Raw genomic sequence first — 13,853 nt, 5'->3', positions numbered from 1 at the left:
TTGTATTTTTATACATCTTTTACCCCTTCATTTTTTTTTACTGATAGATTTTGCTCCCCCCATTTGTTTAATTGACTACAATGTGAGGTGTTTGTATTCTATTTTTGAAAGAAACAGGGTGAATCTGAAGAAGAAGAGGAAAATCTCCCTATACAGGAAGTATCGTTTGACCCTGAGAAGGCTCAGTGCTGCCTAGTAGAGAATGGTCAGATCTTAACGCATGGCAGCGGCGGAAAGGGATATGGATTAGCATCCACTGGAGTCACTTCTGGGTGTTACCAGTGGAAGGTATGTAGCCTAGAAAGCCCAGTTTAAAAATAGAGATGAAGCAAGGTGTATAGATAAACCCATTGTGTCCTTAACCCACAAACTGTACTGCTCAAAATAGGGGGAATATATTTTAACTCTAGTTCAAATGGCATTTTTTTCCAGGTTGCCTAAATTTGTTCCCTACCTGTAGATTTGCACAGGATTTCTGACCCTTGTAAGCTGGACTTCCAGAGTCCACAGTTTTTAGGTCTTGTTCATGATTTGCTGGCTTCTCTAAGCCTGTGGATTGAGCAGTACAGATCAGTGGCATACTTTTGCCTGCACAAGATTTTATCTCTCTCTGCAAAGACTTGTGAGGCCAGGTAAACTGTATGGGTATGGGGGGGGGGAAGAGAGAAATAATCAGAAGCTCCACCTAACAATGATTTTAAAACAACAATCCTTTTGCTTCCATCATTCTGTGGAATACTTCATTTTTCTTCCCCAAAATGATAGAGATAAAAGATTATTGCTGTTTTTAAATAATTGCTAAGTAGTAGCAGTTTATTTTGGCTTACACCTTGACAAGATAGCCTATTGGATGTCCGTGGGTCTACTAAGCCTCTCCCCTCCCCTTTCCAGTTCAACAGTGATTAATTTGCAGGTTGAAATGACTGTTCAAATCCCCCTTACTTTTATATGTCTTTGTGCTTTGTGGTATTTTAAGTAGGCTGTGGGCGTTGATGGTTTTTCTTCACCTTCTAGTTCTATATCGTGAAGGAAAATCGAGGCAATGAAGGGACATGCGTTGGAGTGTCTCGTTGGCCAGTTCACGATTTTAACCATCGCACTACCTCAGACATGTGGCTGTACCGAGCATATAGTGGCAATCTCTACCATAATGGGGAGCAGACACTGACACTGACTAGTTTTACCCAAGGGGACTTCATAACATGCGTGTTGGATATGGAAGCGAGGACTATTTCCTTTGGAAAAAATGGGGAGGTATGAATCTTCTGTTGCTTATTTATGATATTTGTATACTGTTAATTTTTTTAACCTGTAATGGTTTTCAAAGCAGTTCACAATAACAGTAAAACAGCATTCAATCAGCAATTACAAAAAAGCAGTACAGCAGACGAAACAAAGACATAATCCAAACAATCACAAAGTTCTAAATTTTTGAACTGAAATCACATGAAAAGGGCACAATGAAATAAATCTTTCTAAATTTTGAAAGGTAGCGTGTCAACTTGACCTCAAGGGAGCACAAATTCTATAGTGTAGGTGCCACAACTGAACAGACCACGTTCTTCATCAGTGATAGTGTAAACCAGCCTTTGGCAACTTAGTGCTCTCCAGATCTCGTAGATCAAAACTCCCATCAGCCCCAGCATCAAGCTGAGCTTGATGGGTGGTGGTGTTCAAAACGGCTGGAGGTCACCAGGTTGTGGAAGGCTTTTAAATAGATGCTAAATGGAGCATGACCTGATGGTAATCAGTAAGGAAGTGCTCCTTGCAAAATTGGTGATTGACATAATCAGTTTGCTGTCTACTATCCCCCCCCCCACCACCACCACAGGAACCAAAACTGGCTTTTGAAGATGTGGATGCTGCAGAATTATACCCATGTGTGATGTTTTATAGCAGTAATCCTGGAGAAAAGGTAAGCTGGATATTTAGCAATAGTGGTGAAGGTTAATATGGTGTTTGAAAAGGGCCTATGAGTATAATATGTGGAATAGATTGAGCATTTTTAGCTGTGTGTGTGTGTGTGTGTGTGTGTGTGTGTGTGTACATACATACATACATACATACATACATACATACATACATACATATGGTACATGTTTATATGGAACTGGTCTATTTAAACAGTATTGTATGTTACTACTGATAGATGTTCTTCAGAGTCTCAGGCAGAGGTCTTGTTCAGCCCTGCTGTCTGAAATTCTTATGTCAGGGCTGAATCTGGAATTCCTTTGCATGCAGGAAGACAACCCCCCCCCCACTCTCAGTCAAGTGTTCTAGCCCCTTCCTTCTCTCTTCCCCACTCCTGACAGCATTGGGGTGCAGCAAGCTTACTGTCCTTGCTGAGCTGAGAGCACTCGCAAGTCCAACATAGGCAGGAATAGCAAATTAGGGGGAAGGTTGTGTCCACAGAGCTTTCTCAGTACTGCTCCCCTCTGCTCCACTTCTACTAACACAGAGTGCTGGGACATGATGGAAGATGAGAATTGACGTCTACAGAGAAGCACACCTTCATAACCAGCTTCCAAAACTTAAATGTCCCAGGGTATGGTCTGAAGGCCTTTGCTGAAGCTAAGCAGGTCTGGGTCTGGTCAGTGCTTGGGAACCATATGCATGCATTCTGCCTTTGTTTCCATGATGAAAGAAGGGAGGATATAAAATTAAATAATTTGTTACGTGTTTCTAAATATTTCTATATTTTGAAATCATCTGTAACTGCATGGAAGAATCACTGAGATGTCAAAAATTGACTCACATGTGCCTGTCAATATAGTTAGGTAAACTCTTCCTCATTGCAACAAGCTCCCACAAAAGCTCATAGAAGTCTGTTTTGTAGTAGACCTGCAATATTGGTGAAAATTACAAAAAATAAACCCTTTTCTGATTCATTTAGAAGATTTTTAATTTGCAAATCAATTTTACCAAAAACCTGAGAATCCAGCTCAGTGAATTTCCTTGTGTGTCTATCTGCATAGGTCAAAATCTGTGACATGCAGATGCGTGGCACCCCGAGGGATTTGCTTCCAGGAGACCCCATTTGTAGCCCTGTTGCTGCCGTGCTTGCAGAGGCCACAATTCAGCTTATCCGCATCCTTCATCGAACAGACCGGTGGACACATTGCATCAATAAGAAAATGATGGAGCGGCTGCACAAGCTCAAAGCATGCCTTAAAGAGGCAGGTCAGAAACTGAAGAAAAGCCGCTCTGTTCAAAGCCGAGAGGAGAATGAAGCACGAGAGGAGAAGGAGAGCAAGGAGGAGGAGAAAGGCAGACATGGCAGTCGGCACGGGCTGGCAGATCTCTCAGAGCTCCAGCTGAAGACCTTATGTGTGGAGGTGTGGCCAGTCCTGGCAGTGATTGGTGGAGTGGATGCTGGACTTAGAGTTGGAGGCCGCTGTGTTCACAGGCAAACTGGGCGGCATGCCACCTTGCTTGGAGTGGTCAAAGAAGGCAGTACGTCTGCCAAGGTGCAATGGGACGAAGCTGAGATTACAATCAGGTATAGTGTTTTCAGTATTGGTGTTAGACAAGTGGCCAGTTGTTAGTGCTTAGGAAATGTCACTGACTTTTAAAATGTGAGATAGTAGTTGCTAATTCTGGTAGCTAGTTAAATATCAGACAGCTCAACCTGGAAATAAATTTCTTGCAACCTTTTCTACTGTGGGTTTTGAGGCCATTGTTTTGTAATATTAGGGAGAGTTATTTATGACATTTGTAATACTGTATAAGCTAAGTAATGTCTGAACGATGGCATCAAATGCCTTGTGGCACCTTAGAGAGTAACACATCTCTTGTGGCATATTCTGTGAGACCTCAAAAACTTCCGCCAGAATAGGATTTTTTAAAAACTCTTTAAAGTGCTGCTAAGTTTTTGTTTTGCATTTTTATTTTGTGAAAATATCTTAGGGGCCATGCCACCTCCCTACTTAGTGCCAGAACCCGGTCGAGATCCCAGGGTGCTTTCGTCCATTAGGAAACATTTTCCAAAACAAACGTGTCTAATATAGCAAAAACTCCCTCAGTATTTTATGATTACCTTTGTTGGGTATTTGGAATGAACTGTTTTGTTTGAAAGGCACACTCATGCTTTGTTACCTTTTGCACTGAGTATCATCTCTCCCCATTATCTGATCATAACCCTCATTCCCCCCCCCCACCTGGTTTACATTTACTTTTTTAGACTGTCAATTCATTTAGATTTTGATTAAATATATTTTATGTCTTATTTTGCCTACATTATTTCCCGTGCTTTCCTCCTGTCTATCCCTCACTTGCTTCTTCCTGTGTCATTCTGATCTTTATTAAAGCTTCCCAACTTTTTGGTCGCCTAGTGACACGCCATTGTATAATCTGGAACCTTGCGAACCGCTGCCTTTTGATGTTGCAAGATTCCGTGGACTGACAGCCACTGTGTTGCTGGACCTCACCTTCCTGACTGGCATCCACGAAGACATGGGGAAGCAAAGTGTCAAGCGACATGAGAAGAAACACAAGCATGATGCAGAAGACAAAGGAGATGTTGACCAGAGAACAGAAGGTGACTCTGGATCAGATGCTCGGTCGGTGCCAAGCACTGAGGATATCAAAAGCCATGGAGCTACAAGTTCAAAATCCGAAAATGAAATTGCTTCATTTTCCTTAGAATCTGTTGCCTTGGGTGTGGAGAGCCAGCATTCAAATGCTGAAGTCAAAAGGAAGACTCATGAACATGCCTCCAAGAATCATGATGCTGTACAATCAGAAATCAGAGCAGTGCAGTTGTCTTATCTTTACCTTGGTGCTATGAAATCGCTTAGCACTCTCCTTAGTTGTAGTAAATATGCTGAATTGTTACTAATACCAAAGGTCCTGGCAGAGAGTGGCCATAATTCTGATTGTGCAAGTTCTCCCATTGTTCACGAAGATGTGGAAATGCGTGCTGCCTTGCAGTTCTTGATGCGCCATATGGTGAAACGGGCAGTCATGCGCTCGCCCATCAAGAGGGCACTAGGACTGGCCGATTTGGAACGGGCACAAGCAATGATCTACAAATTAGTGGTTCACGGGCTGTTGGAGGACCAGTGTGGCAGCAAAATTAAGCAAGGTACACTTTAATTATGCAAGTGTATAAATGTAAATTTGAACACAGTTACACTGGTAGCTGGATACCCTTTTCCTAAGATTTGTGCCTGTGAAAAGCCAGCAATACAGTTACGTTGTTCCTGCACAGTCAGTGTGATAATTGTGTACAGTATTGTGGTGCTACACTGGTACAAGAACAGCAGTTGGTGTGCAGCACCCTAGCCATTTACTTTGCTTTGCATTAGTCAATCTGTCTTGTTGGTCTCTGCCATAACTAAAGGTAACTGTAATCATGCTGACTGATAGCCTTACCTTGTTCATTCACTTTCCATGTCCTTTAGCTTAATTAAAGAAAACTAAGGAGTCCTTTAAAAAAAAAAACCACCATCAGCTTGGCTGTTGCATTAAATGACAGCTTTCTAAAATTCTTCTAGTTAGTGCAACATAGCAGTTACTCTTTATACCAGGGGTCCCCAAACTAAGGGCCAGGGTCCGGATGCGGCCCAATTGTCTTCTAAATCTGGCCCGCAGACGGTCCGGGAATCGGCATGTTTTTACATGAGTAGAATGTGTCCTTTTATTTAAAATGCATCTCTGGGTTATTTGTGGGGCATAGGAATTCATTCATATATTTTTTTCCAAAATATAGTCCGGCCCCCTGCTGAAAAAGTTTGCTGATCCCTGCTTTATACTCTGGCTAGCCTGCAGGAGGTGTCTGCAAACAATGACTTCACTCTTTGCGCAGCTTAGGAGTGGTAGGATCACATCACATGACAAAGATTTGTGGAGACAAAGCAGCTCCTGTGACCCTCCCAAGTTTCTTCCCTTGATCTCTGCTCCTCTGGATGAGCATCAGTGTTTTAACAATAGTGTGAACTACCATAGCATGATTTGGGTGTGCTTGCACAAATAATCATGACATTTCCCCCTTTTACCTGTACATCACAAAGTTCTTTGGTTATTTGAATTTAATTCTATTTGGTAGAGGGTGGTTCCTATTGTGCAAGGGCATATGTTTCACATGCAGAAAACCCCATGGTCAACCCATGGCATCACCACTTGTAAGGATCTAGGGTAGTGGACCTGTGAAATACATCTGTTTGCATGAGAATTTGGGAGAATTGCTACCAGTCTTGAGTAGCAGTTTCAGCATTAGGTATGTGGATGGAAGTAGATGTCTGGGTAAAAGTGGTTGCAACCACTTGGGGAAATGTTGCAGCTCAGTAGTAAAGCCATTTGCATTTGCATGCAGAGTGCCCCAGGTTCAGCCCCTGGCATCTCCTGGGGGAGGCTGGGAAAGACCCCTACCTGAAACTCTAGAGAGCTGCTGCCAGTCATCATAGGCAGTACTTCTCTAGAAATGACAGAAGGGAAGGTACTTAATGCCTTCTGTGAATTCCCCGCCCCACAAGCTGGTCTGGTTTTGATCCATGGTTGCGGGGGGGGGGGGGGCTTGTGAAAATGTGTTTAGGATATGGAAAAGTACTCACCTCCCACCCAGCAATTATCTCCTGTATTCACAGTATTGTTCCATCCTGTTCTGCCCTGAATCTCAGTTGAGGAGCAGTTTCCTGCATTGTGCTAGAGCATATCGGGAGTTGGCAGGGGGTGGAGTGGCAATTGGCTTCACATTCTGCTTTGGAGTGTTCCAAGGATACCTTTCTGGCTACTGCTGGAATGCTTGATTATCATTTACTGTTTATTTATTATTTTGATTCCTAGGCCCCTCTTCATTAGCTCATGATCCTAGGGCAGGTTACAGCAATATAATTCACATAAAAACAATTTAAAATTTAAAATAAAAATGTACAATATTTGTGTACAACCGCCCCCCCCCAAAAGTCAATTCATTTTCAGCTAGCCGCCTCTGAAAGCTTGGGCAAATAAGCATGCCTTTAATTAGTGCAGAAAGATGAATAATGATGGCACAAGAAGAAGGGTGCTCCATAAGGATTAGGCCTGAAAGGATCCTTCCTTGTGATGTAGCATGTTCTAACAGAATAAATATCAGCCACCCAACCCTTCATTCAACAATCAAAACTTTCGAACCACATAAAAGAATGTAAGGAGAGTTCTGCAGGGGTAGGCAAAGTGTCCTGTTTCCCATGTTTGCTAAGAAGATGCCTTCAGGAGGCCCACAAGTATTCAGTCCCAGGTGTGCTGCAGTTGCCTGTAAAAATATGCGGATCTGTATAGCTATATTTTTATTCCAATTAGTGTCTATACTAGGTTTTTTTTTTAATGTACACAATATTTTAAACTTTTTGTAAATGCCATTGTTTTGAGTATGTGTTTGTGTTATTGTGAAATTGCTTCAAGGTGCTTTATAGGGAGCAAGTCATAAGTGAAATTTTTAAAAGCTAAATGATATGGAAAAATATTAAATTGTTCCGCAGAAGTGGACCAGCAAGCAGAAGAAAACGACCAAGCTCAGCAGGCCCAGACACCTGTGACGACAAGTCCTTCGGCCTCTAGTACGACATCTTTCATGAGCAGCTCTCTAGAAGATACAACAACTGCCACCACTCCGGTGACTGATACAGAAACTGTGCCTGCCTCTGAGTCCCCTGGGGTTTTGCCTCTTAGCCTTCTTAGGTATGGATTGACTTCTGATCTTGCTTCTCATAAACAAACCAGCCAAGTTTGTAATCATTTTGTATCTTGATAAGTTTTCTCCAAACGATTTCATTTTCTGAAAATGTTTTCAAATTGTTTAACTAGAGTAGCAAGAAGCAGTATATCTTTTTATAAAAGGCTGTTCCATTCCGACTTTCAGCAATAAAACTATGTGTTTTTTACTTGTTGACTAGTGGTACCAGACGTAATAGTGTTGAGTTGGGTTGTCAGCACTCACATCACAGGTTGTGCCCATTGAACCCTCAGACTGTTTTCAAATCTCCTTTTAAATTTGAAGGAGAGATGGTGAGGAATGGGTCCTACTTCTACTGACATCCATACACATCCCATTGGTGGGTTACAGCTATCACCATGTAATATTAGAAATACAGGTATTTATCTTGTTTGTTGGTATGCCTTGCACTGCTATCCAATGCTTTACCATTTTTATTTATATATTTTTAAAAGGCAAATGTTCTCCAGTTACCCAACTACTACTGTACTCCCAACAAGACGTGCACAAACGCCTCCCATATCCTCTTTGCCAACATCTCCTTCTGATGAAGTAGGCAGGAGACAATCACTGACCTCTCCTGATTCTCAGTCTGCAAGACCTGCCAATCGGACAGGTAGGTTTCGTCTATTGCCTTAGTAAGGTTTACTGTCTGTGTATGTGTGTGTGTGTGTATAGCAACTTAATTTTGTTCTCTTCATTTCTGTACTGAAATTAGTTTGTTTACTATCACTGTATATGCCCTCAGTTGGTCCAGGCAGATATGTGGAAGATATTACTACTACCCCCCCCCCTTTTGTAGTAACAAAAAGATGTAGCTGAACTTTGTACAATTATGTACAAGACTAATCATATTAGGAAAATATGCATACAAATATTTTTTGGGGAAATGCAGCCAAAATAAATGATTTTGAACTTTTGTAGCCTAAGTTGCAGGATGAATTATGAGGGAGACGGTGCTGATTTGCCATTCATTCTTTTTCCACAATCCACAGCTTTGTCGGACCCAAGCAGCCGCCTTTCAACTTCCCCTCCTCCACCAGCTATTGCTGTGCCCTTGTTAGAAATGGGCTTCTCTTTACGGCAGATTGCAAAAGCAATGGAAGCCACAGGTAATCCTTCTGCTGTCAAGGAATATGCACTGCACCGCTTTGTCAGAGAGAGAGAGAGAGCATGTGTGAGAGTGAGCACAATAACAAGCCAATTAGGTTCTGAAGTGTCATAGCTTTCTTTTTCATTAAAGGGTTTGCTCTTTGTCAAATATTGTCAAATATTAGTCTGTAAAGTGTAATGGGGACAAGCACTCCCTTGAAGTTGCTCAAGGAATAAGAGCCCAGGAACAAATAGTAGAAGGGCATGAACAACCACCCACCAAAAGTTCCCTCAGTTGGTTTCTTCGGATTTCCAAGCAGGAGGGGCTGCCCTTTAAAAGAGGTGAAGGCAAGATGCTCTGGATGTTGGGTGTTGCATCAGCTATCAAGCTGCATGTAACAAAACTTTGGAAAGAGTTTTCTGTCATGAGCTTTTGGAATTCATATCCATTTCTAACAGAGGGCACTCCTGTTTTCATAATTGGCTGCCATTTTATAAGATTTTTCTTTCTTAGGTGCAAGGGGAGAAGCAGATGCTCAAAACATTACAGTCTTAGCAATGTGGATGATAGAGCATCCTGGGAACGAGGAAGATGAAGACCCTCAGTCAGAAGAAACAGCCGATTCCCTCCATGGCACTGTAGTTTCTGGGGGCAGCGGGAAGTCAAGTGATCAATGTTACTTGCAGTCTCCCGGTGACATCCCTTCAGCTGATGCCACTGAAATGGAGGAAGGTTTTAGCGAAAGGTAAAATGTTGGTTTCTTCAGGTTTCAAACCGTAATGGGACTGTAAGTATTAGTTTTCCACACGATGGTACTCCCCAGCGCAAACCTGTTTCTTTCATTCATTCATTCATTCATTCATTCATTCATTCATTCATTTTGTATACCATCCTTTATCCATAGATCTCAGGGTGATTGACAACATAAAATTACATGATAAAAAATAGAACAAAAGCAAACCAATAATTGCCCCTCCCACAAGGGCATCAGATTTAAAAGGCCTGGTTGAAGAGGAACATTTTCACCTTGTGCCTAAAGATGTATAATAAAGCCGCCAGCCAAATCTACCTGGGGGGAGCATTCCACAAATGGGGAGCCAGAAAAGCCCATTCTCATGCTGCCACCTTCCAGACCTCTCATGGAGCAGGCACAGGAGAAGTGTTTCAGAGGATGATCTCAGAGTCCAGTAGGTTCATATGGAGAGAGGTGGTCTTTCAGGTATTGCGATCCTGAGCTGCTAAAGGCTTTATATGTCAAAACCAGCACTTTGAATTGGGCCCAGAAACTATTTGGCAGCCAGTGCACTCAGCTCAGGATTGGTGTAATATGCTCAAACCATGAGCATAGACAACAAAACAACTTCTTCTTCTTCTTCTTCTTCTTCTTCTTCTTCTTCTTCTTCTTCTTCTTCTTCTTCTTCTTCTTCTTCTTCTTCTTCTATCACTCGTAGCCGAGTAAGATTGTCTTCCATAAACACGGTTTTAACAATGGGTCCATAAGTGACTGTGGAGGCCAATTCTGGATCCACACGTCCTTCCACAGTGGGGACATTGGTTTCCAGGTGGGAGTTGATCATGGTGTGGATTTGCCTAGCATGCCTTCCTCTTAGCACGTTTATCCCTTGCGTCCTGAGATCGAGTTTCTTTGAAGCACATGACACCTTTGGTAAAGGCTGTTCTCCAACTAGAGTGCTCGCAAGCCAGTGTTTCCCAGTTGTCAGTGTTTATACTACATTTTTTAAGATTTGCCTTGAGACAGTCTTTAAACCTCTTTTGTTGACCACCAGCATTACGCTTTCCATTTTTAAGTTCAGAATAGAGTAGTTGCTTTGGAAGACGATCATCAGGCATCCGCACAATGATGACCAGTCCAACGAAGTTGATGTTGAAGAATCATTGCTTCAACACTGGTGATCTTTGCTTCTTCTAGTACACTGATATTAGTTCACCTGTCTTTCCAAGTGATGTGCAAAACATAACCACACCAAGTTGTTAATAATAATAATAATAATAATAATAATAATAATAATAATAATAAATTTATTTATACCCCGCTCTCCCCAGCCAAGGCCGGGCTCAGGGCGGCTAACACTAGATATAAAACAACTGATTAAAATATAACTTAAGAACAAGATTAAATACATTAAAATTTAAATTTAAATGCAGCCCCATATGGAAAGAAAAGGAAAATGGGAAAATGGGGGAGGGGGTCAGGTTGGCTCCAAGCCAAATGCCAGGCAGAACAACTCTGTCTTACAGGCCCTGCGGAAAGAAATCAGGTCCCGCAGGGCCCTGGTCTCAGGAGACAGAGCGTTCCACCAGGTCAGAGCCAGTGTTGAGAAAGTCCTGGTTCGGGTTGAGGCTAATCTGATTTCCTTTGGGCCCAGGACCTCTAAGGTGTTACTATTTATGGACCTTAAGGTCCTCCGCGGGGCATACTGGGAGAGAAGGTTCCATAAGTATGAGGGTCCTAGGCCGTTGCAAGAAGGAAAGAATATGAAGATCAATTTTCACAGCAGAAGAACTAATGCATTCACATTCCTGATCTAAATAAATAAAGACCCTAATCTGTAGTAAAGCAAAAGTGGCTGAGCGTATTATAAGTTATACATTCAGAAGTTAGAGATAAAAGCATAGCTATACCTTTCTCCAGTTCTAGTTAGAGCAGTCCTACAATGGAGCAAATAACTGGCAATCGGGACCTAATTTAGTAGAAATCAAGGCCTCTGAGCTTTATGAGAGTTAGGATATCTACAAGCGCTTAGGCAATATAAACATTACCCCCTTCTTGGTCCAATGTCTAATCTGGATTAATGTTAATGAATACTTGACACATTTCAATATTTCTAAACTATTTGTACATTTCAGCCATGATAGTATGGAACATGTAGAAAATGCAGCATCTGGAAGTGGACCCACCTCAAGGGGCCGGTCAGCAGTGACCAGGAGGCACAAATTCGACTTAGCTGCTCGGACGCTGCTAGCCCGTGCTGGTAGGTGTCTAAAAATATTTTTCAACACCCTTTTCTTTTCATCCCTGCTGAAGAGGGCATGTGTTCTGTAGCATAGAAGTTTACATGTATTCTGCTAGCATTGTATATGTCAGTGTGTATGTTAACATTTTCATATGTGTGTGTATAATATACCAGTTTCTAATCTTGTCAGAATTGTGTGGTTAAGAAACAGAACCTAAAGAGGGACTTACGTAGAAATGATGAAGATTTTTGATGGCTGATAAGTTTCGTGGGGAAATGTAAATTGAGCTGCCATCAACCCAAACTGTTGGGGCTATGGAGGGAAACCCTGCTTTTGGAGTCACGGGACCAAGTATAGTCCTTGTATTTGCCCCTGCTTCCCCATATAAGTGAATGACATCTATTCTTTGGGGCCTGCTGAGAGTAGCACAGTATGTCTCATTTTGAAGAGTGAATATCATCTCTCCTAAGAGGTCCTGCAGTTTAAGTGTCCTTATCCATCACAGCACCCATTTTGCTAAGTTGCAGCTTTGACCGTAGCTAGCATGTACTGCTACTACTACTAACCCGCAAAACAAACTGTGTGCTTGTTTTCTCTCTCTCTGATTTAAGCGGGATTGTACCGCTCTGTACAGGCGCACAGGAATCAGAGCCGGAGAGAAGGGATCTCCTTGCCACAAGACCCTGGAGCATTGTATGACTTCAACTTGGATGAGGAGTTAGAAATTGACTTGGATGATGAAGCCATGGAAGCCATGTTTGGGCAGGATCTTGCCAGTGATAATGACATTCTAGGAATGTGGATCCCGGAGGTATTGGATTGGCCTACCTGGGTGTGTGTGATTGCAGCTGGGGCTGCTTTGCTTATTACTTGCTTTCTAGGAAATGAAATAACATTGTGCATTACCTAAGCAATCGTTTTATTAACATTATTGCTGCTAACCCTTATTTGGATGGTTCCAGGCTCTTAACAGCACAAGTGAATATTGTCATGTAGTTCTCATTGGTACATTTCATGTGAAACAGTTTCTCTTTACTTTGACTGCTTTCCCATTTGCTAACTGCCTTTTGTGCAATTTAAGTCACTTGACATTTTAAAGGAAAAACAGGCAAGCCATTAAAAAAAAATAGACAGCTACATAATTTCATTGATCAGAGATGATGAGTGGCTAATATTCCCCTACATTAGGGATGGGAAAACTCTGGCCTGTAGGCCCAAGTAGCACCCCTGCCCCCAGGCTGGCTGTTTTGGCCATGCACACCTACCCTACACCTGATGTCACATTTGATGTCAGTTGTGTGGCAGGTGAAGTCATGACTGGGACAAATTGGGGCTTGAAGTCATCCAAACACGGCCAAGAATCAGCCTCAAAGAGCAGCCCCAAACATCAGCTGGAATTGGCTACACTGGAACAGTACATTTCTTTTTAAAAAACAACAACAACTCCAACCTGGTATGCTCCAGATGGTTTGAACTGCAGCTCCCACTGAACTCAACAACTGGAGGCCAGCATTGGGGAAGGCTGTTGTAGAACTTTTATTTTGAACAGAATGGTGGTTATGCAAGAGCTCTCCAGTGTGAGAGAAATTCATTGAAGATTGTACCTTGTTTAATGCTTTGGGAATATGCTAAATTGCTTCTAGTTACAATATCCTGTATAGTTTCAATGCATCAGTAGCTGCTTAAAGTGCTTCTCAGATTGAGATGATCATTGTGCGCTTTGATGTTTTCACAGCAGTGTTCATATATGTTTTGCTGCCTCTTCAAGTAAGCAGGTGTCTTTGGCTTAGCATCTTGATGAAGGTGCTGAAAATTATAGGCTTTAGACTCTTAAAGATGTCCAGTGCTGTGGTTGAGTAGTGAAGACATAATTGGCCTTATTTTGAATCGGGATCTAACAAACGCACCCAAATTTATTGGGCTGTAGCTCAGTGGTAGAGCACTTGCTTTGCATGCAGAAGGTCCCAAGTTCAAACCTTGACATATCCAGGTAGGGTGGGAAGAGACCTCCTGCCTGAAATCCTAAAGAGCCACTGCCAGTCAGTGTAGACAATACTGAGCTAGATGGACTAGTGGGTCTGACTTTCTCTCTGA

At 42.2% G+C, this 13,853-nt stretch overlaps 1 protein-coding gene across 14 annotated transcripts in view; it reads left to right on the top strand.

Moving 5' to 3' along the window:
- The window catches only part of HERC1 (HECT and RLD domain containing E3 ubiquitin protein ligase family member 1), a 112,163-nt gene that overhangs the window by 56,194 nt on the left and 42,116 nt on the right, over positions 1-13,853 (top strand). For 9 of the 14 annotated variants that reach the window (XM_035130896.3, XM_088656665.1, XM_035130890.3 and 6 more), the window contains exons 34-44: positions 112-288; positions 1,015-1,254; positions 1,832-1,915; positions 2,976-3,499; positions 4,308-5,083; positions 7,458-7,656; positions 8,146-8,306; positions 8,686-8,802; positions 9,297-9,528; positions 11,652-11,776; positions 12,371-12,591. In XM_035130896.3, the coding sequence (XP_034986787.1) occupies positions 112-288; positions 1,015-1,254; positions 1,832-1,915; positions 2,976-3,499; positions 4,308-5,083; positions 7,458-7,656; positions 8,146-8,306; positions 8,686-8,802; positions 9,297-9,528; positions 11,652-11,776; positions 12,371-12,591 (2,856 nt within the window). The remainder of the gene's footprint in view (positions 1-111; positions 289-1,014; positions 1,255-1,831; positions 1,916-2,975; positions 3,500-4,307; positions 5,084-7,457; positions 7,657-8,145; positions 8,307-8,685; positions 8,803-9,296; positions 9,529-11,651; positions 11,777-12,370; positions 12,592-13,853) is intronic. The other 5 variants (XM_088656666.1, XM_035130893.3, XM_088656664.1 and 2 more) reach the window with 4 other exon arrangements.

This window comes from Zootoca vivipara, chromosome 13 (genome assembly GCF_965207765.1).
Source record: "Zootoca vivipara chromosome 13, rZooViv2.hap1.1, whole genome shotgun sequence".
Lineage (NCBI taxonomy): Eukaryota > Metazoa > Chordata > Lepidosauria > Squamata > Lacertidae > Zootoca > Zootoca vivipara.
This window is presented reverse-complemented; position numbering and strand designations above follow the sequence as displayed.